The 27856-nt window shown below is 37.0% G+C and overlaps 2 protein-coding genes across 3 annotated transcripts in view; one reads left to right on the top strand and one right to left on the bottom strand.

Annotated features, from left to right (window-relative positions):
• The window catches only part of CNST (consortin, connexin sorting protein), a 98084-nt gene that overhangs the window by 53564 nt on the left and 16664 nt on the right, over nt 1–27856 (bottom strand). The window contains exon 3 of one of the 2 annotated variants that reach the window (XM_069069133.1): nt 4837–5287. The exons of the other annotated variant lie outside the window; for it this stretch is intronic. Within the exon in view, the coding sequence (XP_068925234.1) occupies nt 4837–5236 (400 nt within the window). The 5' untranslated portion in view covers nt 5237–5287. The remainder of the gene's footprint in view (nt 1–4836; nt 5288–27856) is intronic. 2 annotated transcript variants of the gene reach the window in all.
• On the top strand, nt 11538–12899 carry LOC138146987 (eukaryotic translation initiation factor 5A-1-like). Its single transcript, XM_069069132.1, has one exon. The coding sequence runs from the start codon at nt 11717–11719 to the stop codon at nt 12179–12181; it is 465 nt and encodes a 154-aa protein (XP_068925233.1). The 5' UTR covers nt 11538–11716; the 3' UTR covers nt 12182–12899.

Raw genomic sequence — 27856 nt, forward strand, 5'->3', positions numbered from 1 at the left:
CAGATCTATGGTGAAGGGAAGAATTTATGACCAAACAAGAGACAGAGAGTATTATTACATGTAAAATGGTTAACTTTGATTATATTAAATTTAAAAGATTTTGCACAAAGTCAATGCAACCAAGATTAGCTGGAAAGCAGAAAGCTGGGAAAAATTTTTTTACAGCAAGTATCTCTGATAAAGGCCTCATTTCTCAAATACATAGACAACTAAGCCACATTTATAAGAATACAAGTCATTCCTCAATTGATAAAGGGTCCAAGTATATGAACAGTTTTCAGATAAAGAAATCAAAGCTATGAAAAAATGATCTAAACTGCTACTGATTAGAGAAATGCAAATTAAAAACAACTCTGAGGTACTATCTCACACCTATCAGATTGGCTAATATGACAGAAAATTGGAACACTAATGCATTGTTAGTGAAGTTGTGAACTGATCCAACCATTCTGGAGAGCAATTTGAAATTATGTCCAAAGGACTATAAAACTGTGAGTACCTTTTGATCCAGCAATACCACTAGTAGGTCTGTATTCCAAAGAGATCACAAAAAAGGGAAAAGGACCCACAGGTACAAAAATATTTATAGCAGCGCTTTCTGTGGTGTCAAAGAATTGGAAATTGAGGGGATGCCCATCAATTGGGGATTGACTGAGCAAGTTGTGATATATGAATATAATGGAATGCTACTGTGCTATAAGAAATGATGAACAGGCAGATTTCAGAAAAACTTGGAAAGACTTACACGAACTGATTCTGAGTAAAGTAAGTAGAACCAGCACAACAACAACTTTGAATGATAGGGCAAGGGTGGCAGGGGATTTTTAGAGTAGATGGTATTGTAAAATTTAACTGGTTAAATAATGTAAATTTGTTCCAAGAAGAGCAACATTGTGCGATGACCAACTCTGATAGACAGTGCTTCTCAGCAATGCAATACCAACACAATGAACTAATTCCAAAAGACTCATGACAGAAACTGCTATCCACATCCAGAAAAAGAACTATGGCATCTGAATACAGATCGAAGGATATTCTTTTTTTGTTTTTTTTTTTCTTCTTTATCATAGTTTTTCCCTTTTGTTCTGATTCTTCTTTCAAAACATGACTAATGTGGAAATAGTTTAATATGATTGTACATGTAAAGTCTGTATCAGATAGCTTGCTGTCTTGGCGAAGAGAAAGGCGAGAGAGGTAGAAAAAAAATGTGGAACTCAAAATCTTATAAAAGTAAATGTTGATGGGGCGGCCAGGTAGCACAGCGAGTAAGCACACCAGCCCCAGAGGCTGGATGACCTGGGATCAAATCCAGACTCAGACACTTAGCACCCACCCACAAACACCTGGCCGTGTAACCTTGAGCAAGTTACTTAACCCCAACTGCTTTAAAAAAAAAAAGTAAATGTTGAAAACTATCTTTACACGTAATTGGAAAAAATCAAATACTTTAAGTGGGGGGAAAAAGAAAAACAGAAAGAAAGAGAGTGTTTTGATAATAATATAGGATCAGGTCATTACTACCAGAAATTAAAGAGCAATTACCCTTAAGGAGCTGGGACTGAACTGGCTGCTCCATATTTTGCAATCAAGTTGTGGTAATGTTGCAACATATCACTGCAGCTGGCAAAAATTTACCATGTGCTGGTGGATAGAATCATGCCTCAGACAACAAATCTCCATGCTACACAAACATTTTTTTTTTGCAAAATATTCTCGAAAATTCAGCAAATAAGCTTCAATGGAACTGAAGCATTATTATAGACAAACCTGTTGCCCATCTTAGAGGATGAGTCCAACTCCTTCATTTTAAAGATAAGGAAACTGAAGCACAGAGAGTGTGCCCAGGGACACACAGCTAGTGTCTAAGGGTAGGATGTGAACCTTAGTTTTCATGACTCTAGTAATGTCCTATCCACAATACTATACTGTCTCTCAATACAGTCATATTAAATACTTATCCTAAAACTACCTGAAATGAACAATTTTCAAAATGTAGACACCCAGCTGAAGACATTAAGATAAAGTGGGAACAAAATGAAGTACACGTCCTTGTCATTCAGTCTGATAGTGGAGTTGTCCTCTAGGTATTTTTAGTAATTCTACAGAAGATTAACTTATATTTCAGTACTCTTAATTGTAAATTTAGGTATTTAATCGACTTGAAGGCTATAGAACTTTAACGTGCAAAAATGACTTGTTCAGGTTCACTTTAACCCCCTCAAAAATGATGAGAAGAAAAAGAAAATAGCAGCATTCATTTATGGAGTACATTTAATTTGTTTCTTGCAACAGTTTGGTGAAGGAGGTTATTCTTATCCCCAATTTATACATGGGGAAAACTGAGGCTCAGGTAGATAAAATTACATCTATAGACACATGCTAGAAAACATTTGGGGCCTGATTCAAACCCAGTTCATGCTGGCTCCAAGTCCAGTGTTCTATTTCATCAAGTTGCTTCAAAATAGGAGTTAAGGTTAAAAGTTAAAAAATATTTACCAATTAACAATTTACCAAGTATTTATATTAATAAATTAGGTGAATTAATGAATAAAGATTTGTAACTCCTAAACAAAAATAACCCATTATCAACAGAGACCATCCTATTTCTCTAAGTAGAGCCCTTCTCTAAGTCTCTTATCATGCTATAGCAGTGACCCTGGTCACTTTTTTTTTGCTGGTCATTCTTTTGCTTTGCTTTGTGTTTTTTGGAGGGGGGAAGGTAGGGTAATTGGTGTTAAGTGACTTGCCCAAGGTCACATGTCTAGCTTTGTGTTAAGTGTCTGCGGCCGAATTTGAACTCAGGTCCTTCTGACCCCAGGGCTGGTGCTCTGTTCACTGCACCACCTAGCCGTTCCAACCCTGGGCTCTTTAAGGCTCTGATGGCAGAGCCTAAGCTCTAGCAGGTACTAGCAACCTGGAAAGGCTTTAAGGTAAAGCCCTGCAATGGAATGTCTATCTGTCTGCCTAGCTGTGACTGGCCATTGGATGGCTGACCATCAAATCACTAAAATTTTTTGGCAATAGCAACTCATGAAGACAGATGGCTAAGTCAGAGAGGAAGTAGTACTGGTGATGGGAGAATCCATGCTGATGAAATCACAGATAATTGCAATACTAGAATAAACAGACCATACTTCTTTTTTTGTTTTTTGGGTTTTTTTTTTTTTTTGCTTTTTGGAGGGGGGAGAGGAGGGCAATTGGGGTTAAGTGACTTGCCCAAGGTCATATAGCTAGTTTGTGTGTGTGTGTGTGGGGGGGGGGTAAGTGTCTGAGGCCGGATTTGAATTCAGGTCCTCCTAACTCCAGGGCTGGTGCTCTATTCACTATGCCACTTAGCTGCCCACAGACCATACTTCTAATCAGTCAGAGAGGAAAACAATCAAGGGACAGGAAGAGAAAATGAGAGGTAACAACCTGCCTCCCTTCATCACAGGTCTAGGCCAAGTCTAATAGCTAGGGCCCTGGAAAGTGGAAACTATAAAAAGCTTAGCCTAAGATGTACCAGAGTCACCTACCCCATTCATTACTACTGTTAAAGTGCTAGAGTTTGCCTTTTCCACAGGGCACTTCATAATTCAGAGAAAGGAACCCTACATCTAAGTTCTGATAGGTGAACCATAAAGACATATTATTTTATTTTTCTGAAGCAATCAGTATTAAGGAACTCGTTCAAGGTTACATGACCAGTTATTTTTGTGTGGGTGCCAAGTATCTGAGGCCGGAACCGATCTCAGGTTTCCTGACACTGGGGCCGGCACTCTTACTCACTGAGCCACCTGGCCGCCCCCATAAAGACATTTCATTAAGGGCAAGCAGCCCCAAATAAGCTCTGTAGTCAATTCTGCTACACAATGCAAAAACAGAATACAAAGTGGACATAATGAAATGCAATTCAAAGTGGGCTAGATGTTGCTTTGTTACATAGCTTAAGATAACAAAAAAAAAAAAATGCTGTTCAGGACACCAAAGCATAGTCCAGGGGCAGGGAACCTGTGGCCTCTATGTCCTCAAATGAAGTCCTTTGACTGAATTCAGTTGGCCCAGAGGCCGCAGGTTCCCCACCCCTGGTATGTATGGGGGGAAGGACAGATCAGCAGGAGCGAACCCTGTGTTTGTATCCTTCCTTCAATACTGACAAATCAATATGTAACAAAAAAGAAGAGTAAGCTTATTCTGGAGCACAGCTTCTTAAAACCTTTTCTGTTAGGGATTTGTTTGGCAACCTGGTGAAACTTAAGGGATATCTTAGAGACCTTTGCTGCCTGCATTTATAATTGAAAGAAATGCTCAATTTCAATTAGGAGGTTAGTGAAAATAGAGTTGATAATTTTTTTCCTTCTGCATTCACCTCAGAAATCTATACATGGATCTCTCAAGGGTCCATAGGTTGCAGGTTAAGAACCTATATTCCAGAGCTGCTATGAAGTTTGGGAAATCACTTTAATCTAGAGTAATATTTTCTTTGGGGACTGAAACAGAACAAAGACAATGTGAAACCTTAAAGGAACAGTTATTAAACAGCACCTCATAAACAAACAGAAGAAAGAAACTAAAAGTTAACACGATAATATGATGTCTATCAGGGAAGCTGCTGTGGAAGAGATTCATATCACAGGTAAAGGGTTGGTTTAAATCACTCCTATAGTTCCTTCCAATTTTAAGATTCTATTATTTAAGTATAAATTTTATGCTATAACCTACAGAAGATGGTCAGTTAAAGATCACAATGGAATACAAGTCAACCGCTGACACAAAGAGAAAATGGAAGAAGTATTTTTAGGGAGTTTGCTCAAAGAATACAATGTAATTTTTCAAAAAGGATTTTGTTTGAAGTACCTGGTGTTGACTTTGCAATCATTCCTTTTTTACTTCTTGAGGTTTTTTTCCCAAGAGTTTTTTTCTCCTTTCCTAGGAGGGGCTTTTCATCTGTGGGGCCTTCAGGGGGCACTTTTTCTGAATGGTCACTTGCTGCTGTTTCACAGTTCGGGGGAACAAAGTTATCACAGTTGCTTCGGCTTTCATTATTGTTGAGATTGTCCTGTTCAAACTTTTCTTGTTTTCCCATCTCATTGTCACTGCTGGACACAGCTTCACATGCATTCCCATCAAACTGATTTTCATTTTCATCTGATATAGAAGGCAAGCACAGTCTTGTACCTTCCACACTGTCATCAGCATGACATCCATCTTGTGGTTCTAGCTGTAGGTCATTTGTAGGAGTTTCTCTGTCATCCATTAGAGCATCCTTTGTTGAACCATCAAAGTTTCATTAAAAATATCCCCATGTCTAAAAATGAATAAGAAAATTACATTGCTTAAATAAAGTCCACAACTACATAAATATAACTAAACTCTTACATGGAAAAATAAAACATTTCACTTTAATCATAACCAAAGTGTTATTTACAAAATATTTGGCTTATTCTTGTTCTTTGCTCCTCCTCTATCCTTAGGTTATTTGACTTTTGAATATTTCACTGTTCACTAACATGCACCTGTCAATGCAAAACAATAATAAAAGCTATTACTTATAAGGAATTCCTATTTTAAAATGGTTTAGTGAAGCATAATAAATGATCTTCTGTTGTGTCATCTTCCCTAACTCTTTTCTCAAGTCTTCACCATGACCTCCATTCTCTCCACCCCTCAGTTCATTCATAGGTCATCACAGCTGCACTTCCTATACTCTCCTCCCTTCCCTGTTTTGACCCTTTGATTAACCACAGTTCAGCTTTATAGTACCTTCCATCCTCAAATCCCTTGTGCCTTTGCCCTATCATGCCAAGTAACACTATCAAAAAAGGAAAATTATGTTAATCTGGTATGACCAGTACTTGAGTAAAAGCCTCTCTGGTTTATTACCACTTCCCTTGCTACATAAAAATAAATGAGATAGGTGGAATTTATATTGTACTTTTAAGTTTACAAAGTGTTTTACATACAGTATCTCAAAATATTAATAAATATCATCTTAATGCAATGCTAAGTGTTAAATCAAAGCCAAGCTCACTGACCTACCATTTTTGGGTTATACTTTTTGCCCTTTAAAAAGCAAAAGTGGAACATCCTTTTCCCATCCTGCAATACCACTTTACTTTCATTTTTCCAGAAAAAAAATAATCTACAGTGCCTTAGCAATTATATTTGCCAATTCCTTTTGGTACCCTGAGATGATCATCTGGGTCTGATAATGTAAAATAAGCAAAGGCAGCTAGATGCTTTCTTACTTCTTCAATTTTCAATCTTTTCTTTTGGGCATAGTTATAAATTGCTCTCCAGAATGGCTGGATCAGTTCATAACTGTTCCAACAGTATTTTAGTGTCCTAATTTTCCCACATCCCTTCCAACATTTTATCATTTTCCTTCTTATCATATTAGCCAATCTGACAAGTGTGAGGTGGTACCTCAGAGTTGTTTAATTTGCATAAGAATTAAATTACCTTTAAAGGCTTTGGATTTATTAAGAGGCAGTCCACAGTAGTTCTTAAAAGCAGAGATAAAAACATTAGTTATATACTACTAATTTCATTTGACCTGGGCATATTTTGCAGCTGAAATGTACTGTGTTGAATTGAATCTAAAGCATTTACTTAGCAAAGAAACATTTTATATGGATATCTCAATTTGACCAGTTTAATTTTCCATTCTACATTTCTACCAACAGATGTATAATACTGACGTTGAAATAATTTGACAATTTATAAGGTACTAGGATAAAATATATGTTTAAGACTGAGAAATACTCACTTCCTCTAATAGTTTCTATTCAAAGTTTCCTAGTTATGTTACCATTAAAGTCTCCAGCTTATAAATTCAGTCTGTGTTAGTGTAGGGCAAAATGGTAATAATCTCTGAACGAGATTAAGAGCAGCATTTTCAGATGCTATTTTAGATTTGGCCTTCTCAAAGACAAAATCTTGCAGCTGTCTTGAATTTTTAAGGGCTTAATTTTCTATTTAAGTGTATCAGGTGATGCTGTAGACATGCCTTTACAAATGAAAGCCCTAGGGCTTTACTTGTACTTTTAACTCCCCAGTGACCTATAGCATTTGTGCATTTAAAGATGATTACTACCTTTAAAATTAGGGAAGTTACTTTAATCTCTGTGGACTTCAGTTTCCTTATCTGTAAAGCAAGGGGGTTGAACTAGATGGTCAAACAAATATTTATTAAATACCCAGTATGTTCCTGATACTGTGCTAGTAACAGGACACAAAGACAAAAATGAAACAGTAGCTGCCCTTAGGGAGTTTACATTCTATCAAAAGGAATAACATGCACAAACACCAATATATATAAAATATATGAAGAATAAAGATAAAGTAATTTGGAGGGGTAGAGAAGCATGAGCAGCTGGGAGTGGATGAGGAAAGACCACAGAAAGGAAATGGTGTTTGAGCAGAAGTTTTAAAAAAGTTTGAAGGAAACACAGTAATTCTAAGACACAGAGATTAGAAGGGAATGCATTCCATGTATAGAGAGGGCAGTCTAGGGGAAGAAACAAGGACAGGAGATGAAATGTCATGAAGAACAACAAGAAGGCCAGTTTGGCTATACTTTGTTTTTTTAATTTTTAAAAAGCATCTATTAGTTATATCCTCATTGCCTACCACTGGATAAAGTTTGGTGATACAAATACAAAAGGAAATACAATTCTTTTCCTCGTGAACTTTACATTATAATGTCAGACAGAGAAAATATAAATAGGCGAATGGCAGTCAAGGAGGCAGACTTTGTTTTATTTTCTTTTAAAAAAAAACTTGAAATCTAAATTTTCTCCCTTTTTAAATTGAGAAGCAAGTTATATGATATCCATTATACATGTGTAAAGTCATGTACGGCATATTTCCATATTAGCTATGTTTTGGCTATACTTTTGAGCAGGAATTTTTGACCTTTTTTGTTATGGACTCCTCTGGTAAACTGGTGAAGCCTACAGACTTCTGAAAATAATGTTTTAAATACATAAAATAAAATAAATCGTATTACAAAGGAAAACTACAATATAGTATTAAAAATAATGTAATTTAAAAAATGTTCTTCAGTAAATTATAAATATCTTTACCTGAACAAAGAACACTAAGACTTATGGGGTGATGGGACCAGGATGGAAAAAGACTTAGAAAGCAACCCAGTACCCTGAATTTACCCATAATTTCAGTAGGCCAGATCACAGATGCCTCTGCCCAAGGCATGAGACCCCACCCCAACCCACCTACACTTAATTAGCTTTCTTGACAATCCTTTCACCCCAGACTACTTAGTACTCCTTTCTCTATAGCACCTGGCCCACCCCAGACTACTTACTACTTCTTAATCCCATCCAAATCCTTTCACTGTCCTTTTTTGTATATAAGCATTAGTTTCACGCCCATTAGGTTGCAGATTCCCTGAGAATCTCGCTCATATTACAGGCCTTACAAAAACTTTGCCACTTTGAGTGGAAGGTTTGAGTGGTGAACTTGCAGGTAGATGATACCCTGTACCCTGACATTTCAGATTTTCTAGCAATCCCAAACTGCATCAAGACAGACCATCCCCTCACTGGGGGTGGGGTGGTTGCATTCAGAACTATCAAACCTTTTCTAAGAAGAGATAGAAACCTTCATACCCAAGCATTCAAGTATAGGGAAGAATCAAAGTGAAAAGGACATAAAGGAAATGAAAGATATGGTCTATGCACTTTTAGGAACTCACAATTTAGTGGTAGTGTTAATGTAAACAACCTATCAGTCCCCAATCCTAGACTGATTCTTTTGTAAAGGTAAACTAGGCCATCTTTTGCTTCAATTCTTACCTAGCCCTTTATTTAATTTTAGTTAATTTAATTACTTTTAATTACTGAATGGAGCTTGCCTCATATAAACTGAGATGTTAACTTTAAAAAAAGAGTGAGGCTAATGACTGCATAGCTCTACCTCACTTAAACCCGATTCGCCCTCAAGTCAAGACATCACCCTCCTGATGTCACTGGTCCTCTTCTAGAAAGGAGGAACAACAAACAACAAACATAAGCCAGCTAGATGGCTCAGTGGATAATGTGCTGAGCCTGGCGTCAGAAAGATCTGAGTTCACATCTGACCTCAGACACTTACTAGCTGTGTGACCCTGTTTGCCTCTGGAGAATAAAATGGCAAACCAGTACAATACCCTTGCCAAGAAAACTTCAATATTGGCATGCTATGATCCACAAGTTCATGAAGTCTGACACAACTGAATGACTGAACAAGGAGCTCTGTGTTAAGCACTGAGAATACAAAGAAAAGGCAAAAGCCAGTCCCTGCCCTAAGTACCTCACAATCTAATGAGAAAGACACCATGGAAACAACTATGTAAAAGCAAGTTAAAGACAAGATAAATATGAAATAATCAACAGAGGGAAGGCACTAGAATTAAGAGGTAATAGGAAATCTATACACTGTACAACCTACTTGCCTTTAAGAAGGATGAACCATTAGAAAAGGCCACTTGATTTTGCAGTTAAGAGATTATTGGCAATTTTGGAGAGAGTAGTTTCAGTTAAATGATAAGGTAGGAAGTTGGGTTGTAGACAGTTTATGTTTTTTAAGGATGGGGGAGACATGGGCATGTCTATAGGAGAAGAAAAACAGCCAAAAGACAGGCAAATATGGAACATAAACGAAGGAGCAGGAATGACAGAAGGCAATCTGCTGGAGAAGGACAGAATGGCATCCCTTGTATAGGTAGAGGAGATTGCCTTAGTGAGAAGAGCCACTTCTCCATTTGAGACAGGGATGAAGGAGCAGATAGTGGTAAAAGGCTCTTGTCAAATGGTCTCAATTTGAAAAAAAAAATGAGATAAGGTTCTCAGCTGAAAGGGTGACCCAGTAGTGGACCCAGTCAGAACAATTTTATGAAATGGAATCAATAGAAATAAAATTCTCAGTAGCAAAACAAGATCAAATAACTGAAAAGGAAAAAAGTTTGAAAATTATATAAGCAAATACAGTGAGGGCATACCAAGCATATGCTCAGACTTGCCCTTTCAGTTCTAGTCAACGAAGAGGGAGATTTGGGGCCAACTTCTGATCACATATGAGTCAAGCCTAAATGGCTCAAATCTGAGATGATGAGGAGTCTGAGTCCCCTTAGTGACTACTGAGTGGGTGAAGCTAATTGACTCAGTGTGTATACAAGAGTTCAACCTGCCTTCTCTAAGACTCTTTCAGCTAAAAGTGGGCAGGTAGGCATGATGTGACAGCAATGAGGGGTAGCCTAATAATCTTGTCAGTGGGCCCCAGCCACCTTTCCCACTTTTTATGTTTTCTTTACTGGGTAGATGACCTTCTAAGTTCAAAAGGTCTAGAGGTCTGTAAATGCAACTGTGGCAGTGTCTACCTGAGAAGTTACTAACATTGGATGTAAGAGAAGTTAGTTGTAGAAGCATCTGATTACAAGGGTCAGAGGATGTTTAGGATTAGAATGGAGTGATATTATAGAAACAAGGCAAGATGAAAAATGCCCAATCAGTTAATTCCAATATTAAATAAATTATTTAGAATAATAGGTAAAGGAGTCCTACCTCCCTCCTTTTATTAAACAAATATGGTGCAGATATCTAAACCAGGAAGAGCAAAAACAAAGAAAGAAAACTATAGACCAATTTCACTAATGTGGATATTCATGCAAAAATCATGAATAATACTAGCTAGGAGATTACAGCAATATAGCACAAAGATTATACTCTGTGACCAAGTGGGATTTATACTAGGAATGGTTCAATACACGGAAAACTATTAACATAATTGGTTGTATCAATAACAAAAGAAATAAAAATCACATAATTACATCATAGATGCAGAATGAGCTTTTGACAAAAATACAACACATTCCTATTAAAACACTTAAAAGTAAAGATATATATGGACTTTTCCTTAAAATCATAAGGAAATATATCTGTAATGGGAATAAACTAGAAGCCTTCCTAAGAAGATCAGGAGTGAAACAAGGATGCTCATTATCACCAGTATTATTCAATACTGTACTAGAAACACTAACAATAGCAATTAGAGAACAAAAAGAAATGGAAGGAATCAGAACGGGAATTGAGAAAATAAAACTATCTCTTTTTGCCGACTATATGATAGTATCCTTGGAAAATCTTAGAGATCCAACTAATAAATTAGTAGAAGCAATAATTTTAGCAAAATAGTTGGATATAAAATAACGCACATAAATCATCAGCATTTCTCTGCGTTACCAACAAAGCCCCTCAAGAAGAGATAGTAAGAGCTATTTCATTTAAACCAAAGACAACATAAAATACCTCAGAGTATATATATGTGCTAAGACAAATCCAGGAACTATGTGAACATAATTATAAAACCCTTTTTATACTAATAAAGTCAGATTTATATAACTGAAGAAATATTAATTGTTCACGGGTGCGCAGTGCAAATACAATAAAAACGACAATTCTAAACTAATCTGCTTATTCAGTGCCATCCAAATTAGACTACCTAAAATTATTTTATTGAGCTAGAAAAATAGTAACAAAATTCATTTGGATGAACAAAAGGTCAAGAACACCAAAGTAGCAGTAGCAGCAGCAGCAGCGGCAGTGGCAGTGGCAGCAGTAGCGGCGGCGGTGGCAGCACCAGTAGTAGTAGGCTTGGCGGTAGCGGTTGAGCTTGCGGCAGTCGGATGGGGGTCCAGTTGGTACGTTCACACGAGTTGGAATAGAAGTCTCTCAAAATGGCAGATAACCTGGACTTCGAGACGGGGGATGCAGGGGCATCAGCTACCTTTCCCATGCAGTGCTCTGCCTTGCGCAAGAATGGCTTTGTGGTGCTCAAAGGCCGGCCCTGTAAGATAGTTGAGATGTCCACCTCCAAGACTGGAAAGCATGGCCATGCCAAGGTTCATCTGGTTGGTACTGATATTTTTACTGGGAAGAAATATGAAGATATCTGCCCTTCAACCCACTACATGGATGTGCCCAATATCAAGAGAAATGATTTCCAGCTGATTGGGATTCAGGATGGCTACCTGTTGCAGCTCCAGGACAGTGGGGAGGTAAGGGAGGACCTTCGTTTACCTGAGGGTGACCTTGGCAAGGAGACTGAGCAGAAGTATGATTGTGGAGAAGAGATCCTGATAACAGTGCTATCAGCCATGACAGAGGAAGCAGCTGTTGCAATCAAGGCCATGGCAAAGTAACTGGCCCCCAGGGTGGTGGTGGCTGCAGCAGCAGCAGCAGCAGCAGCAGCAGCAGCAGCAGCAGCAGCAGCAGCGATCAGCACCTGAAGAGACCTTCCCTCTCCTCCCCAGCCCGGTCAGGCTTTGGCCCCATCCTGGCTGGACGCCTACTCTTATTTCTTTCATGTTTTATTTATTTATTTTTTTCCCTCTCAATCCGGGGAGCCCCCCACCCCCACCCTTTTAGTCCAGCCCCGTGTCCCCCAACCCCTTGGACAAGATGGGGGCAGGGCCTTGGTAAAACTGCCCCCTTCTCTCCACCACCTCACACTACAGCCTTGGTGGGGGAGAGGGGATGGGGGGCTCCTTGAGATTAATTTTTTTTCTTTTTTATTATTCAATCTGGAAGCAGAAAGCTGTGGATTCTGGATTCTGGCAAAAATCCTCTGCCCCCTCCCTACCTATCCTGTCTGGCCCCCTGGTTCCCTATACCTCACCTAGCACCACTCCCTCCTCCAACAGGGGACCAGACCCCACCCCTACTCCATCTGCCTGTGTGTTTCCCCAAATCTCTTTAGTGGGAAAATAGACAGGAGTGGGGAGGGGCTCTATTCCCCTCCTCAGGCATCCAGGAGGGCCCCTAGCACCCATGGGCCCTACCCTTCCTTGCCATTTTCTCCCTGACACATTTGTTAAAAATCAAACCTGAATAAAACTACAAGTTTAATATGGAAAAAAACCCACCAAAGTAATTAATTTTTTTAAATGTAAAGGAAGGAGGTCTAGCAATATCCAATTTTGAAATATTAGTAATTGCAAAAACTATATGGTGCTGGGTAAGAAACAGAATGGTAGAGAGTGGGAAAGACCAGGTATACAATACACAGTAGTAAATGATTATAGTAACCTTGTGTTTTATAAATGATCTAAGTTTTTTGGTATAAAAATCAATATTTGGTAATAATTGCTGGGAAAAATAGAAAGCAGTGTGGTAGAAACTAGGTATAGACCAACATCTTACACTATTTACCAAGATAAGGTCAAAATAGATATGTGACCTAGACAAAAAGGGAGATACCATAAGCAAATTAGAAAAACAGTATTACCTATTAGATTTATGGATGGGAGAAGAATTTATAAATAAAGAGATAGCATTCTAGGATCAGAAATGAATAATTTTGATTACATTAAATTTAAAAGGTTTTGTACAAATAAAACCAATGTGGCCAAGATTAGAAGGAAAGCAGAAAACTAGGGAAAAGATTTTTATGGTTTCTTCGATAAAGGTCTTATATCTCAAATATATGTAGAGAACTGAATCAAATTTATAAAAATGAGTCATTTCCCCAATTGATAAATAGTTAAAGAATATAACAAGTTTTTGGAAGAAGAAATCAAAAGTATATATACTCATGTAAAATGCTCTAAATCATTACTGATTAGAGAAATGCAAATAAAACAACACTGAGGTACCATCAAACACCTATCAGATTGGCTAAAATGATATACTGAGAAAATGATAAGAGCTGGAGGGCACGTGAAAAAACTGGGACACTAATACAATGTTGGTGGAACCGCAAACTGATCCAACCTTTGGAGAACAATCTGGAATTATGTCCAAAGAGTTATAAAGCTGTGTGTATATACCTGACCGAGCAATACCTTACTAAACCTGTTTCTCAAGGTGATCATGGAAAAAGAAAAAGAACTATATGTTCTAAAATATTTATCGCAGCCCTTTTTTGTATGGCAAAGAAACAGAAATTGAGGGAATGCCCATCAACTGGGGAATGGTTGACTGTGACTGTGATGGAATACTACTGTGCTATAAGAAATGATGAACAGGTTTTTTTTTTAGTAAAAAACAAAAACTTGCATGAAATAATGCAGAGTCAAATGAGAAGAACCAAGAGAATGCTGTATACAGTAACAGCAGTATTATTTGGAGAGTAACTGTGAATGACTAAGCTATTCTGAGTAATATGATTATTCTAATCAACTATGAAAGATGAAAGAAAATGCTATCTACCTCAAGAGAAATAAATGATGTATGTATGTATTATATGGTTTCACATATATATCTACATGAAATGTTGGCCTATGGGTTTGGGAGGGAAGGGAGAAAGACAATTCAAAACTCAAAATGTAACACACACACATACATTTTTAAAAAATGCTCAATCAGCAACTTTATATTCTAATGGAGTTTAGGCATCATCCTCTCAGCACATTGTCCTGGTATTAACATTAAGTTCTTGAATCTTGTTCTCTTAATAAATACTTGTAAGTTCTTTATATTTAATCTTTGTGTAAGAATAAATTACCTGTCCTACATTCCTTTATCTTTATATAATTTTTTCATTTTTCAAATGCTTTATTAACTTCTGATTTATATCATTCATTTCCGCCAGATTTTGAGTTACAAATTTTCTCCACTACCCAGCACCCCAAAATAGCAGTCCCACAGGATATGCCTCCTCCAATCTGCTCTCTCCCATATTTTCTCCCATACCCTTTCGACTTTTCCAGTAGGATATGGTAGATCTGTATGCCCCAGTGCCTTTATATCTTATTTCCTAATTACATGTAAAATAGTATTAATAATAGTATATATATATATTTATATTTAAACATTTGATTTTAAAACTGAATTCCAGATTCATTCCCTTCCTCCCTTGTCACCCACCCTTACTGGGAAGATAAGCAGTTCAGTATTCAGTAGTATTCAGCAGTACATGTGTGGCTAATGCAAAACAATAACACAGTAGATATATTGTAAAAGACTTGACTACATTTCCCCTCCTCTGATCCCACCTTCCACTTGTTTTATGCTCTACTTTGATCCCATCCCTTTTCAAAAGTGGGTCCTTCCACTCCCCCCCCCAGCCTGCCTTCCCTTCTCATCCCCTTCGCCCCTACTCTCCTATAGGGTGAGATACCCTATTTAATGTGTATTTCATTCCCTCCCCAAGCCAAATTCAATGAGAATAAGGTTGACCCATTCCTTTTGCATTCCTATGCTTCCCCTCCATTGTAACCATTTTCCCTTGCCTCTTCTATGAGAGTTTACCCCATTCTGTCTCTCCCCATCTCCTCTCATTATATTCCTCTCACCTCTTAATTTCTTCTTTTAAGTATCATCCCTTCCTAATAAATTGAAACTGTGCCCTCTATCTATACCTGTAAACATATATACACACATTCACATGTGTTCATATGCCAATATATACTCATATACATATAATTCTATTTCCTTCAACTATTTTCATACTGAGAAAAGTTTCATCAGTTACAATTATTGTTTTTCCATGTAGGAATGTTAATAGTTCAAATTTGATAAGTTCCTTATGATTTCTTTTCCTTGTTTACCTTCTCATGCTTCTCTTGCTTCTTGTATCTGAATGTTAAATTTTCTATTCAACTCTGGTTTTTTCAGCAAGAATGCTTGAAAGTCCTCTATTCCACGGAATGATCATATTTTCCCCTGAAAGATGATACTCAGTTTTGCTGGGTAGGTGATTCTTGGTTTTAATCCCAGCTCCTTTGACCTCCAGAATATTATATTCCAAGCCCTTCGATCCCTCAGTGTAGAAGCTGCCAGATCCTGGGTTATCCTGATTGTGTTTCCACAACATTCAAATTGTTTCTTCCTGTCTGCTTATAATATTCTCTCCTTAATCTGGGAATTCCGGAATCTGGCTATGATATTCCTGGGAGTTTTTGGGATCTTTTTCAGGAGGTGATCGGTGGATTCTTTCAACCTCTATTTTGCCCTCTGGTTGTAAAACATCAGGGCAGTTTTCTCTGAGAAATTCCTGGAGGATGATTTCTAGGTTCTTACTTTCATCATGGCTTTCAGGTAGTCCAATAAATTTTAAATTCTCTCTCCTGGATCTATTTTCCAGGTCAGTGGTTTTTCCCATGAGACATTTCACATTGCCTTCTATTCTTTCATTTGTTTAGATTTGTTTAACAGCATCTTGATTTCTCATAAAGTCATTAGCTTCCATTTGCTCCAATCTAATTCTGAAGCAATGATTTTGAGTTTTTTGAGCTTTTGAGATTCTTTTTCCATCTGGCAAATTTGGCTTTTTAAGGCATTCTTCTCCTCATTGCCTTTTTGAACCTCTTTTGCCATTTGAGTTGGTCTATTTTTTAAGGTATGATTTTCCTCAGTCAGACTGTTGACTCTCATTTCATAATTTTCTTGCATCATTGTCATTTCTCTTCCCAATTTTTACTCCACTTCTCTTATCTGCTTCATAATGCCCTCTATGGCCTGTCGTATTTTCCGTTGAAGCTTTTGGTGCAGGAGTTCTAACTTCACGGTCTTCCTCCTGTTCCATGCTTTGCTCCTTTTTGTCCCCAAAATAGGAGTCTAATGTTGGAATCTTCTGTCTGCTTTGTTTCCTTTGCCTGGTCATGTCGCCCCTTAGTCACTTGACCCCTGGGCTTTTTGCCACAGGATTCTGCCACCAGACAGGGGAGCTTTTGTCCCAAACGTAGGGGTTTTCTCAGCTGCCAGAGGTATTAGATGGGTGCCCTCTCTGAGGCCTCCACATGCTCTGCCAAGCTGGACACACACCCCAGGACCTCCACCCTAGACTGCAATCCAGATCCAAGGAGGTTAAAGCAAGAGTGATTACCCCTCAGATAGGTTGCTTGGCCCCCTACATTCTGCAGGCCAGGAGCTGAAGCTGCCACCTGGCCCTGGCTGGCTGTGCCAGTATGTCACCGGCTTCTTGCCCTGGGGGTAAAAACCAATGTACTCCCTCTTACTGGGTCCCAAAGTCCAGACTGCACTGACCTCTCACTTTGTCCTTCGCATTTGTGTGTTGATAATTCTGGAAATGGCCACAGCTGCTGCTGATCTGGAGTCCTTCCAGCAGGCAGATGGTCAGGCCCACCCTGGGGCTAAAATCTCCGGCTCACAGGCTGGGCCTGGGCTCTGCTCCCTGAGTGCTGCGCTGGCCAATTCCTCTGGGCCTGCTGGGTTGTCCTCAGTGGGAGGTTAGCTTCTCTGTGACATTTTGTGGGTTCTGCAGCTCCAAAGTTTGTTCAGAGTTCACTTTTTACATTCATTGGGGAAGGTGGATGCCGGAGCAGCTTAGAGGTTGTGCTTCTACTCTTCCATCTTGACTCCACCCTCTTCTGTCCTACATTCTGATTGATTTTGTGTATTGAGTACCTCTTTACTTCCCTCTTTGGGGAAACCTAGATGTGGAAGCCATAATCCTAGCCTTAAGAAAACATGCCCTCCTCTTTCTCTTCCCCTTGAACCTACAGTGAACCAATAAGTATAAGATCAAGAAGCCTAATTCCCCTACAGGCCAGTGCCCTAGGACTGAATCTGGTGAATGTCTCCATACAGAACAGAAAGTAGCTTAGGACCTCAAGCCTGGTGAAGCATAGATGCATCAATGTTAGAGAATTATCACAGAATTAGAAAACAGAGATCATTTAAGAGTAATGACATTACCTGAAAAAATGTAAAGAAAGAATCTAACCACCATATTCAGGAAATCCATGAAGAAAATTTCCTAGATGTCCTATGACTCAGAGACTTTAGAATTCACAGGATTCTCTCAGAAAGAAATGTCAAATACATCATCATCAAGGTTTAGGGTTCCAACCATAAAGAAGGGATTTTTTTTTTTGCAAGAGGTATAATTACTTTATCACAGTATCGCAATTAAAATCCCATGATACTATCTACCAGTCAAGAGAACATCAAGATGGAATGTACTTTACAGAAAGTTAAGGAAAACAAGATTTCACCTCAGAATCTTCTGCTCAGCTAAACAAGAAATTTTTTGAAGATTTAAAAAAATTTCTTGTATTATTCAATAAAAACCAAACAGAATAAAGTCTGTGAAATGAAAATTATCCTGGGGAAAAATCTCCAAGTACTTTTTATGGGGACCATTCAAAACGAGGAGATATGATATGCAAATTAAAGGTGAAAAGCTGGCAAAGTTAGCTTTAAAACTTTAGAAAAATAAAAGGAATTTCCAAGTAAATACAGGTTTAGCAAAACAACAACAGAGATGTTATGACCAAAAATTTTCTTAAGAGGGGATGAGGGGGGCAGCCAGGTAGCACAGCGAGTAAGAGCACCGGCCCCAGAGTCTGGATGACTTGGGATCGAATCCGGGCTCTGATACTTAGCACCACACTGAGAAATAACTGGCCGTGTAACCTTGAGCAAGTTACTTAACCCCAATTGCTTAAAAAAAAAAAGGGGGATGAGGACAAAACGGGGTTGGGACAAAAATCCAGGGGCTATGATCTGTTGTGGTCTCAAGGAACAACAAGCAAAGACTTTAGAGGGAATCCTAAGTAAATGATGCATGGGGCTAGAAAAACTTGCAATATTCTTGATGGGGTTAAGGGTCAGAATCAGAAAAGGAACATACAAGCAACAAAAGCTTTGAAGCATTTAAAATGTCCAGCAGCAAGGTCATTTTGAGTGAAAACTAAAGGTCAAAAATAAGTTTGTGGGGGCAGGGGAAGAAATTAATACAATACATAAAATTATTTTTCAACTATATAATCTGCAAATATTAAACTATTAACTTTTAGATCTTAACAGGCAAATGAAAATTTGAAAGTTAGACCACAAACACAATCTAATGATACTGTATTAGTAAAATATAAAATAGCATGATACAGTCCCTAAGTTTAGACCAATTAACACATTAGTAATCAGAATTAAATACATATCTTCATCCAAAATTACACAATCTGAGAGCTAAAAGTAGAGATTTTTAAAAATCAAAAATTAATTCCAGGCAAAATTAAGTCCAGATAATTCAGTTAAATATAGTACCTCCCAAATAATGAACTCAATGTCATTATGCAACATTACAAAAATCTATTCTCACCTTCTGAAAAATCACTTCTATGCACTGGGACTGACTAGATCTAGAAAAATATACTCATCCAATATTTATCTGGTGAATCCACAGAAGTACCTTGTATTCTAGTAGATAAAATTTTTGAAAAATTGTCTCTCTAGGGCAGTTTTAGAATGGCTACAGTATTGGATAAAGACTGACCATAAGCTCTTATAAATTATAGCTAGAGACATATAATTAGTAAAAAGGAATTTAAAGTTAGTTATTTAGACATATATACATATATTTCCTATATGCTACTATCTACCTAGACACTAAAGAATGCATGAATTCTCTTTACTAATTGCTTTACTGTTCCCTCCAAATATTGGCTTTTCTTCTGACTCATTTCCTTGTTCTTTCTACTATGCTCTCCTCACTTTGTTTTTCCGTTTCTTCTAGTCTTTACCTTTACAATCAATTAGTCAATCAAGCATTTATAAAGTTCTTGCTATATGCCAGATGCTAGGAATAAAGATACAATAAGTAAAACAACGCCTACTCTCAAAGAGGTTACATTCTAACAGTGGGAACAACTAGCATATACAGCATACATATGAAGAAAATAAATATAAATACAAAGTAGTTAAGTACAAGGGAGTATAAGAGGGTGAGAAGAATCAGAAAAGGCTTCACGTAGAAGGTAGTACACTGAGCACAATGCATGGCACATAGTAGGCACTTAATAAATGCTTGCTGACTTGCTGAGCTGTCTCTCCAAGGAAGAAAGAGGGCTCTATGAAGCAGAGGTGAGGAGAAAATACATTCCAAGGATGGGGGACACAGCTAGTACAAGCAACATAGACTGTATGAGGAAGAGAAAGAAGCTGATCTGGTTAGGTACAAGAGTATGGAATGGGGTGGGAGGAGGGATGGGAGAGAAGGACAATAAGGTTGAAATGATAGTTGGGGGTAAAGTTGCTAAACACAAGAGTTTATTTTTGATGCTAGAGCCATTAGGGAGCCACTGGAGTTTAACGGAGGAGTGACATGGTCAGATCTGTGCTTAAGGAAAGTCACTGGAAGCTTTATGAAGATAAACTGGAGTGGGGTGAGACTTGAGATAAGGAGACCAATTAAGAAGATTTTGCCCTTCAGGGGAGATTTGTTGAGAGCTTGAAATAAAGTGGCAGCTGCTTATAAACTTAACCTATAACAGGACTACCATACAGGTTTTCAAGAAAGGAAAAGAATTCCAAATCAGGATTATAGTCACAAAAGAAGCAAGGCAGTAAGATTTATATGTCTCCCTTCAGAGACTAAGACCTTTTCATTAGTTAATTGTCAGGTATTATATATAATAATAAAAAGCACTGTATAGGGAAGCAAATGTATGCATGTGGAAACAATGTTTATTACTCATTAAGAATTTTAGAGTTCTTAGGCCCAAAGGGCTATTAAAATGTGCATACCTTTCTATCCAGCAATACCACTACTAGGTCTGCATCCAAAAGATTCTTTAAAAAAGGCAGGGTTGGGGTGGTATGGAGAAGAAACTATCTGGGTACAAAAGTATTTATACCAGTTCTTTTTGTGGTGGCAAAGAACTGGAAAATGAGGGAATGCCAATCAATTGGGGAATGGCTGAACAAGTTGTGGTATAGGATTGTAATGGAACATTATTGTGCTCTAAGAAATGATAAGGATGATTTTAGAAAAACCTGGAAAGATTTATATGAACTGAAATAGAGTGAAACAAGAAGAATTAGAAGATTGTACACAGTAACAGCAATGTACGTTGATCAACTGTGAATGACATAGATATAGCAATACAATGAATGATCCAAGACAATCCCAAAGGACTAATGATAAAAAAAGGGCTATCCTCTTCCAGAGAAAGTATTGATACCATCTGAATACAGACTGAAACATACTATTTTTCACTTTCTTTTTTTTTGTTTTGAGTTTTCTTCCACAAAATGACTAACATGAGAAATGCTTTACATAATTATACATGTATAACTAATATTATTAGATTGCTTACTGTCTCAAGGAGTAGGTAGGTAAGGGAGAAAGGGAAAGAATTTGGATCTCAAAACTTAAAAAGTTTAAAATTGTTTTCACATGTAATTGGGGAAAAATATTTTTAAAATGCTAAATTAAATGCTACGTTTCAAAAAACAAAGAATTCAGAGTTCTGAGGCTTCTTGGTCTCTCTTTAAAACAACAAAACTAGATTGTATATTAAGAATAAATATTATACTAAACTCAAACATAAACTTTTTTTAAACACAGAAACTTCCAACAATTGCTTAGTCCACCACACCAGATTCACTGTACCTGTACATAACTACTATATACTTGTGGATATAACTACTTTTTAATTTCCATAAGTTACTTCCTTTTTGTGGTGTTTAAAAACACTAAAGATTATCTCTTACAATCCGCAGTCTTTCAGAATTCCTAGAGGAAATTATGACTTCATTTCCTCACCACACCTAGAAACAAACAGCATAGAAATAAATTTGGGAATACAGAAATTCTATTCAGCATTCATTCCTCACCTCCCCCTTAGGGCAGGTTCTTCAGTGGTTAGGAAAAAGCTTTTTAAAGTGTGTTTTTCCTTTTGCAAATGTGTTGCAGGATGTCTATCTAAACACAAAAAGAAGGGAAAGTTCAATACATCAAAAGTTTGCTCAAAATCTAATCTATATGCCAGATAAATAGTCTGGGAGCTCACTACACTAGTGATTTAAGAGTGTTTTGGGCATTCAAGAAGCCAAAATTTTCTTTTGTTTTTAGTAAAGATTTCTGAATTCATGAAGAGCTTAGCTTGGTGTCATAGGACTTGAGTTAAAGCCCAACTTGGCCACTTATAGTCTCTTTACCTTGGACAAAATCACTTGACCTATCAAGACCTCACATTCCTCATCTTAAAATGAGAGAGTTGGACTAGAAAATCTAGCTCTGATCCTACAAGAGAACTTATAAATTGAAACAATATGATTCTAAGGAGAGATCCTATTGTGATTGCATCTTGCCAATAATGTCCCAGCAGTGAAACTTAGCTCTTAATGATTTAGATCTTAAATATATGTCCTTTTAGTTTGAGGCCTTTTGCAATTTGTAGTTTCTATAGCTTTTCAAATTACATTGCAGAGCAGGGCAGGTTTTATAATTTGTTTTGATTATTTCTCTGCCTCCATCCTAAAAAATCACACAAAAAAGAATATTACTTAGAATGGTCTCCAGTTAAAGGCACATTTTTACCAACACAATCATTCAGACAACTATCTATTCTGATTCAGCATCTTTAATATTAGAAAAAAACATACAACATTTATAGTAGAAAATAGTAGACAATGTGTTTATTACATATACTTTCAACCCCCAAAAGTGAAATAAATTTCCATTGATTATGATGGAGATGGGACCTGGACCCCTAAAAGCCCTTGAACTTTCCCATACATTTCAGCAGCCCAGAATCAAGGAACCCTGAAAGGCAAGAGTATAGGGTGAGGGTCTGGTTTGAAAGAATCTGACCACTTGAGCCTTCTTTCAATCCAAGTAGTGAGTTTATTATTTATCTTGCCTACCAGTTGGGTGAGCAAGATTCCTAGTGAGTCTGCCTTATTTGTGATGCCAGTACGAGGTGGCCAGATTTTAAGAATGTGCTCAATTTAATAGGGGTAATATTGGTATTTTTATATAGAAAGATTGTGGGAAGATCTGGATGGGATCAAGGAGTGGCAAGTAGTCTGGGGTGGGCCATGTGCAGACAAAGAGGGCCACAATGAAAGCGCAGTTACAAGAATTATACTGGGATGGGTCAGATGCCTAAGACAAACACCAGGGATGATCTCAGCTGCTGAAGTATATGCGAAACTTCAGCCGCTTTTAGGGGTCCAGGTACCATCCCCATCATTTATACTCTCTCAATCCCAAAAAGTGAAATAAATCACCATTAACAAGGTATAGTAATGTATTTCTCAGACATCTCACTTACACTGTATACATACTACACTTCCTGATCTGAGAGGGACACAGTTCCTCTCTTTGAACTATGGAACAGAGAGAAATAAAGAGCAGCATTCTTACTTCATTCCTTCAGGGATATGTGATTTCATCAGTTTAGGTATTCCTTCCACTGACAGAATAAGAATTCTTCTACATCTTTGTAGATGGTCTTCAAAAACTATGACTGAAAAATTTACTATCCTATGGCCAAAGTGGAGGTGAAACTCTCTGAACTGAAAGTTGGTCTTTAGGAAAAAAGGTTTCAGCATGCCGTATCTGGAACCTTTCCTGTTTAGAAGGATTTAACCAAGCCTTCTTTCTTAGGAATAAGCTTTGAGAACCCAATGTTATCTACAATGCTACTTCGGAGTATACAAAAAAGGCAAAATATACTTACTGTAAATATCACACACTTCTAAAATAGTATCATGAGATTTGCAGCTGATAAGAATTTAGCAGTCATGTAATTCAACCTTCTCATTTTACAAATGAAGAAACTGAGGCCCAGAGAGACTGAATGACTTGTTGAAGGTACTAAAAGTAGGAAGTGGCATGGCCCCCATCTTCTAACTCCAAAACTACTTTTCTTTCTGCTTAGTATCTTGACCAACAAGAAATGGCTGTCAAGAGAAAAATATTTAATGGGCAACATAAGGAATAAAGCTATCTAGCTACATATATTTGTGTGTGCATATGTATACACATACATATAAAATACAGGTGGGAAGTTTCTGGTGGTGGCAGAAAAGAAACCTGTTTTTATGCAATAAGTCAAATAGTAAAGAAAATTATTGTTTTTAAAGTTTTATTAGTATGTCAATGGAATAATGAGTAGGTCAGTGATATTATTAAATCAAAATAAACTTAGCTATTAAAATAAATATCTTTCCCTCACTCTGGTTCAACAGATGGACTTTAAAATTAGGAATAAATTAAAATTATGATAGGTAGATAGAGAACATTTACCAAGCACTTACTATATGCCAAGTACTGGGAATACAAATCCAAGCAAAAAGCAAGACAGTCTCTGCCTTCAAAGAGCTTACATTTTAATGGGGGTAAGACAACACATAAAAGGGAGCTGAAAAAGAGTTGGTAGAAGAAGAAGGACCCATGGAGGAACAAGGTTCAGAAGAAATCCTGATAGTTATGGGTTAAACCAGATTTGGAGTATACATAAATGGCATGGGTGCTTCCTCAAATGGCAGTCTGGGGACAAACTCATACAGAGGACAACAGTGTAGAGATGGAGACATAAAGATGGTCACTTGAGCCATTTCTCTTGTTTGCTATTTTTTTTTCTGGTAAATTTTAAGGGTTCTATTTTCATCTTGATTTAAATATAAAAATAAGCTTAGCTACCAGCTTCTGTGAATTTAAACATGTTTTTAGTACAAAAGTAACCTTTAATGTTCAATTATAATGAATAATTTATATCAATTTTTATGTCATTATTTTCTTTCCTTAACTATTTAAATATTTATATGACTAAACCTATTGATTATTTCAAGGACAGAGTATTTAATGATAGTTTTCTTCAATATTTCTGATAAAAGAAACCCTAAACTCAAATGAAAGCCTAACCATAAAAAAGCTGTTATGGTTAAACAAAGCTGAGTTTACTCTAATTTGTAGTCTTAAAGGGGATTAGCTTAATTTCATCTCCCTACAATAACTCCACAAATGAATTCTAATATGTGGAAAACAGCTCAATAAAAAGAGAGCAAAAAAAATTCCAGAAAAAAAGAGGTTTACATAGTTATCTGAAAACTCTGCTATATAAAATACTCTTGAAATCTTCTTAAACATAAAAATAACATCTTCACTGCATAGGATAGTAGATACTTGACAAAGAAAGCTAATATTCAAAGAGCTCCTTAAAATAAAATTTACAAACACACACGTATATAATGCCTTGCTGGTTACAGAAAGGAATACATTTTCTATCATCTTCTGATTCTCAACAGAATGTGTTTGTGTTGCTTCTTCCAGCATTTTGAATGACATTTAGCTGGAATAATGCACTGAAGCCTCCATGTTGTTAATTGTGTCCTACTCTTCCTGACCCAGTTTGGGGTTTTCTTGGCAAAGATACTGAAGTGATTTGCAATTTTCTTCTCCAGCTCATTTTACAGATGAAGAAACTGAGGCGAACAGGGTTAGAGTCACACAGTTGCTAAGCATCTGAGGCCAGATCTGAACTCAGGAAGGTGAGTTTTCCTGACTCAGCACTCTATCCAGTTGCCCAAAGCCTCCATAGCTCTGTCCAGAGCCAGAGTCAGATGGCTGGAGAAGGGGTGCACTCATTCTGTAGTTGCTGAGACTTCTTTCATAAGCCCTATCTAACCACAGCCATAACAGATTTAAAAACATAGATTTGGAAGGGACTTAAAAGGTTACCTAGTCCAACCCTCTAATATTATAGATGAGAAATCTGAATGAAAAGAAGTGACTTGATTATGGTCAAACAAGTACAGCTGGAAGTCAAATCCAAATCCTCTCAAAGTTCAGCTCAAATGTCACCTCCTAAAAGTTCTTTACTTATTGTCTCCAGCATATTACTTCCCATATATTTTGTATTTATTTACAAAGTGCCCACTTTTTTTGAAGGTAAGGTCCTTCAAAGCCAGGTCTGTATTATTTTTGTATCTGTGTTTTGTATCAGCACCAAGAAAAGTATCTGACAAATAATAGACATGAATTAAATACTTGTAGAATGAATGCTAATTAATGAATGAAAAAGCATTTACTAAACATTAACTATGCACAAAGCATTGTGCTAAGCACCAAAGACAGAGAAAAGTGTAAAGACCCTGCTCTCAAGCAAAGCATATGGTAATGCATCTTATTTCAAGTTGTTTCCATTGATAAAATTTGACAGTGCCAAGGGCTTTCGTGTCAAGAACTTTGTTTTCTGAAACCAATGCACCCAATATTAAAAGAAATGCAGGAAAGTTTTAAAATTGTTCTTTGGTTCCCTGAACTCCAAAACAGATTAAAAGCTCTCTATGAAACTGTGTCTTCTATATAATAGGCACAAATTGTCTAACTGAATATATATTTTACTATTTTATTAACTATAAAAGTTAACTATTAACTCTTTTTTTTGTCTTTTTGGAGGGGGAGAAGGCAGGGCAATTGGGGTTAAGTGACTTGCCCAAGGTCACACAGCTAATAAGAGTTTGAGGGTGGATTTGAACTCAGGTTCTCCTGACTCCAGGACTGGTGCTCTATTCACTGCAACACCTAGCTGCCCCTAACTATTCTTGACTTAGGGAACAGATTTAAGATGACAAAAATTAAGCAAATATAAACTTGCTTAAAATTTTTTTGATCCTGCACTTTGATTCTATTTGGAAATTTCTTCCATTAATACAAATCAGTAAGTCTTCTATAACTTATGGTCTTAGAAAGATGCCTTGAGAAAGGGAAAGGAATAAGCATATGCCAGGTATAAGCTCTTTAATTAATTAATAATTGCCAGGCTAAATTCTTTACACTTGATCATCACAACAAACCCTGTAAAGTAAGGGGTATTTTGATGCTTATTTTATAGTTGAGGAAACTGAGGCAAATAGAGGTTAAGTGACTTGTAAAGGTCACACAGCCAGTATTTGTTTGAGTCTGAATTTGAACACAGGTCTTCTGGATTTCAGACTCAGTCAGTAATCTACTGGGTGACCTAAACACCTCAGGGCCAGTGTAAGGTTAAATGATTGACTTTCAGTTCTAAGTGTCAGAGACAGGATTTGCATACACTTCTCCCCAATTCCAGGGTCAGTCACCATCATACTGTCTCTCTTAAAATTCTCTTTAACAAACAAACAAACAAAAAAACCAAACCAAAAACCCTAAACTCCCCCCTCCAAGCCACACAAACCAGGAAAATTTATCAAACAGGAAACAGAATAGAGAGGAAGATTTATAACTATGTATCTTGTTTTTACTGATGTTGACTAAAAAATAAAAGTTGACATGGATAATAATCATCATAGTCCAAAAGGAAGTAGGAGTTCATTTAAGAGAAAAATATGAACTCCAATATTGAACCGTGGTACCTTATTATTATTGTTATTCTTATTCAATGGTAGGTGAATGCTATTTTCCTTATTCTACTTCCTTGAAAATTTGCAAAGAGAGTTTAAGGATCAAGAGACAACAAATTCTAGATGCTTCATGCTATTAAAGTTAAAATATTTAAAGTCAGAAGGTGTTGGTTACTTTTAAATTTTTTTGGAGGTGAAAAATGGCTCAAGTAGTGATAGACTAGGATATAGTTTCTTTTAAATCAGGTTTAGGGTGTTTCCTCAATTATTGCCTTAATCAGATTTATTTTCAATTTGATAAATTATACCTTGATAGATACATAAGGTTTCATACATATATGACAGCCATGGTTTGTATAGCACTTTATGGTTTTTACAAAGTACTTACATACCTAATAACATTTCATCTTTATAATACTCCATATGAAATACATAGTTTAACTATTATTATTCCTATTTTACAGATATGGAAACTGAGACTTGGAGTAGTAAGGTGACTTGCAGATGTCTATGGTTACATAGCTAGTAAATGGCAAGGCCAGAACTCAAATCCATTTTTTTTTACTTGAAGTCCAGGGAATATCTGCTATATGCAAAGTATTCACTTCCCCACTACAGTTCTATGTCAATAATCATCCAATAGCAAAATGAACAAATTGCATACATGCCCAAATATGTAATGGCTGTTGCTAAAATATAATTGCACATTAAAATTATAAGGAACTGCTAAATCATTTAAATAATGGGAGTATTCTGAAATTTTAGGTAGAAGGCTAATGTTTTATAATAATCAATAA

The sequence above is a fragment of the Petaurus breviceps genome, unplaced genomic scaffold, assembly GCF_028583685.1.
Source record: "Petaurus breviceps papuanus isolate PSGF00001 unplaced genomic scaffold, PetGlider_PUasm1.0 90778, whole genome shotgun sequence".
Classification (NCBI taxonomy): Eukaryota; Metazoa; Chordata; class Mammalia; order Diprotodontia; family Petauridae; genus Petaurus; species Petaurus breviceps.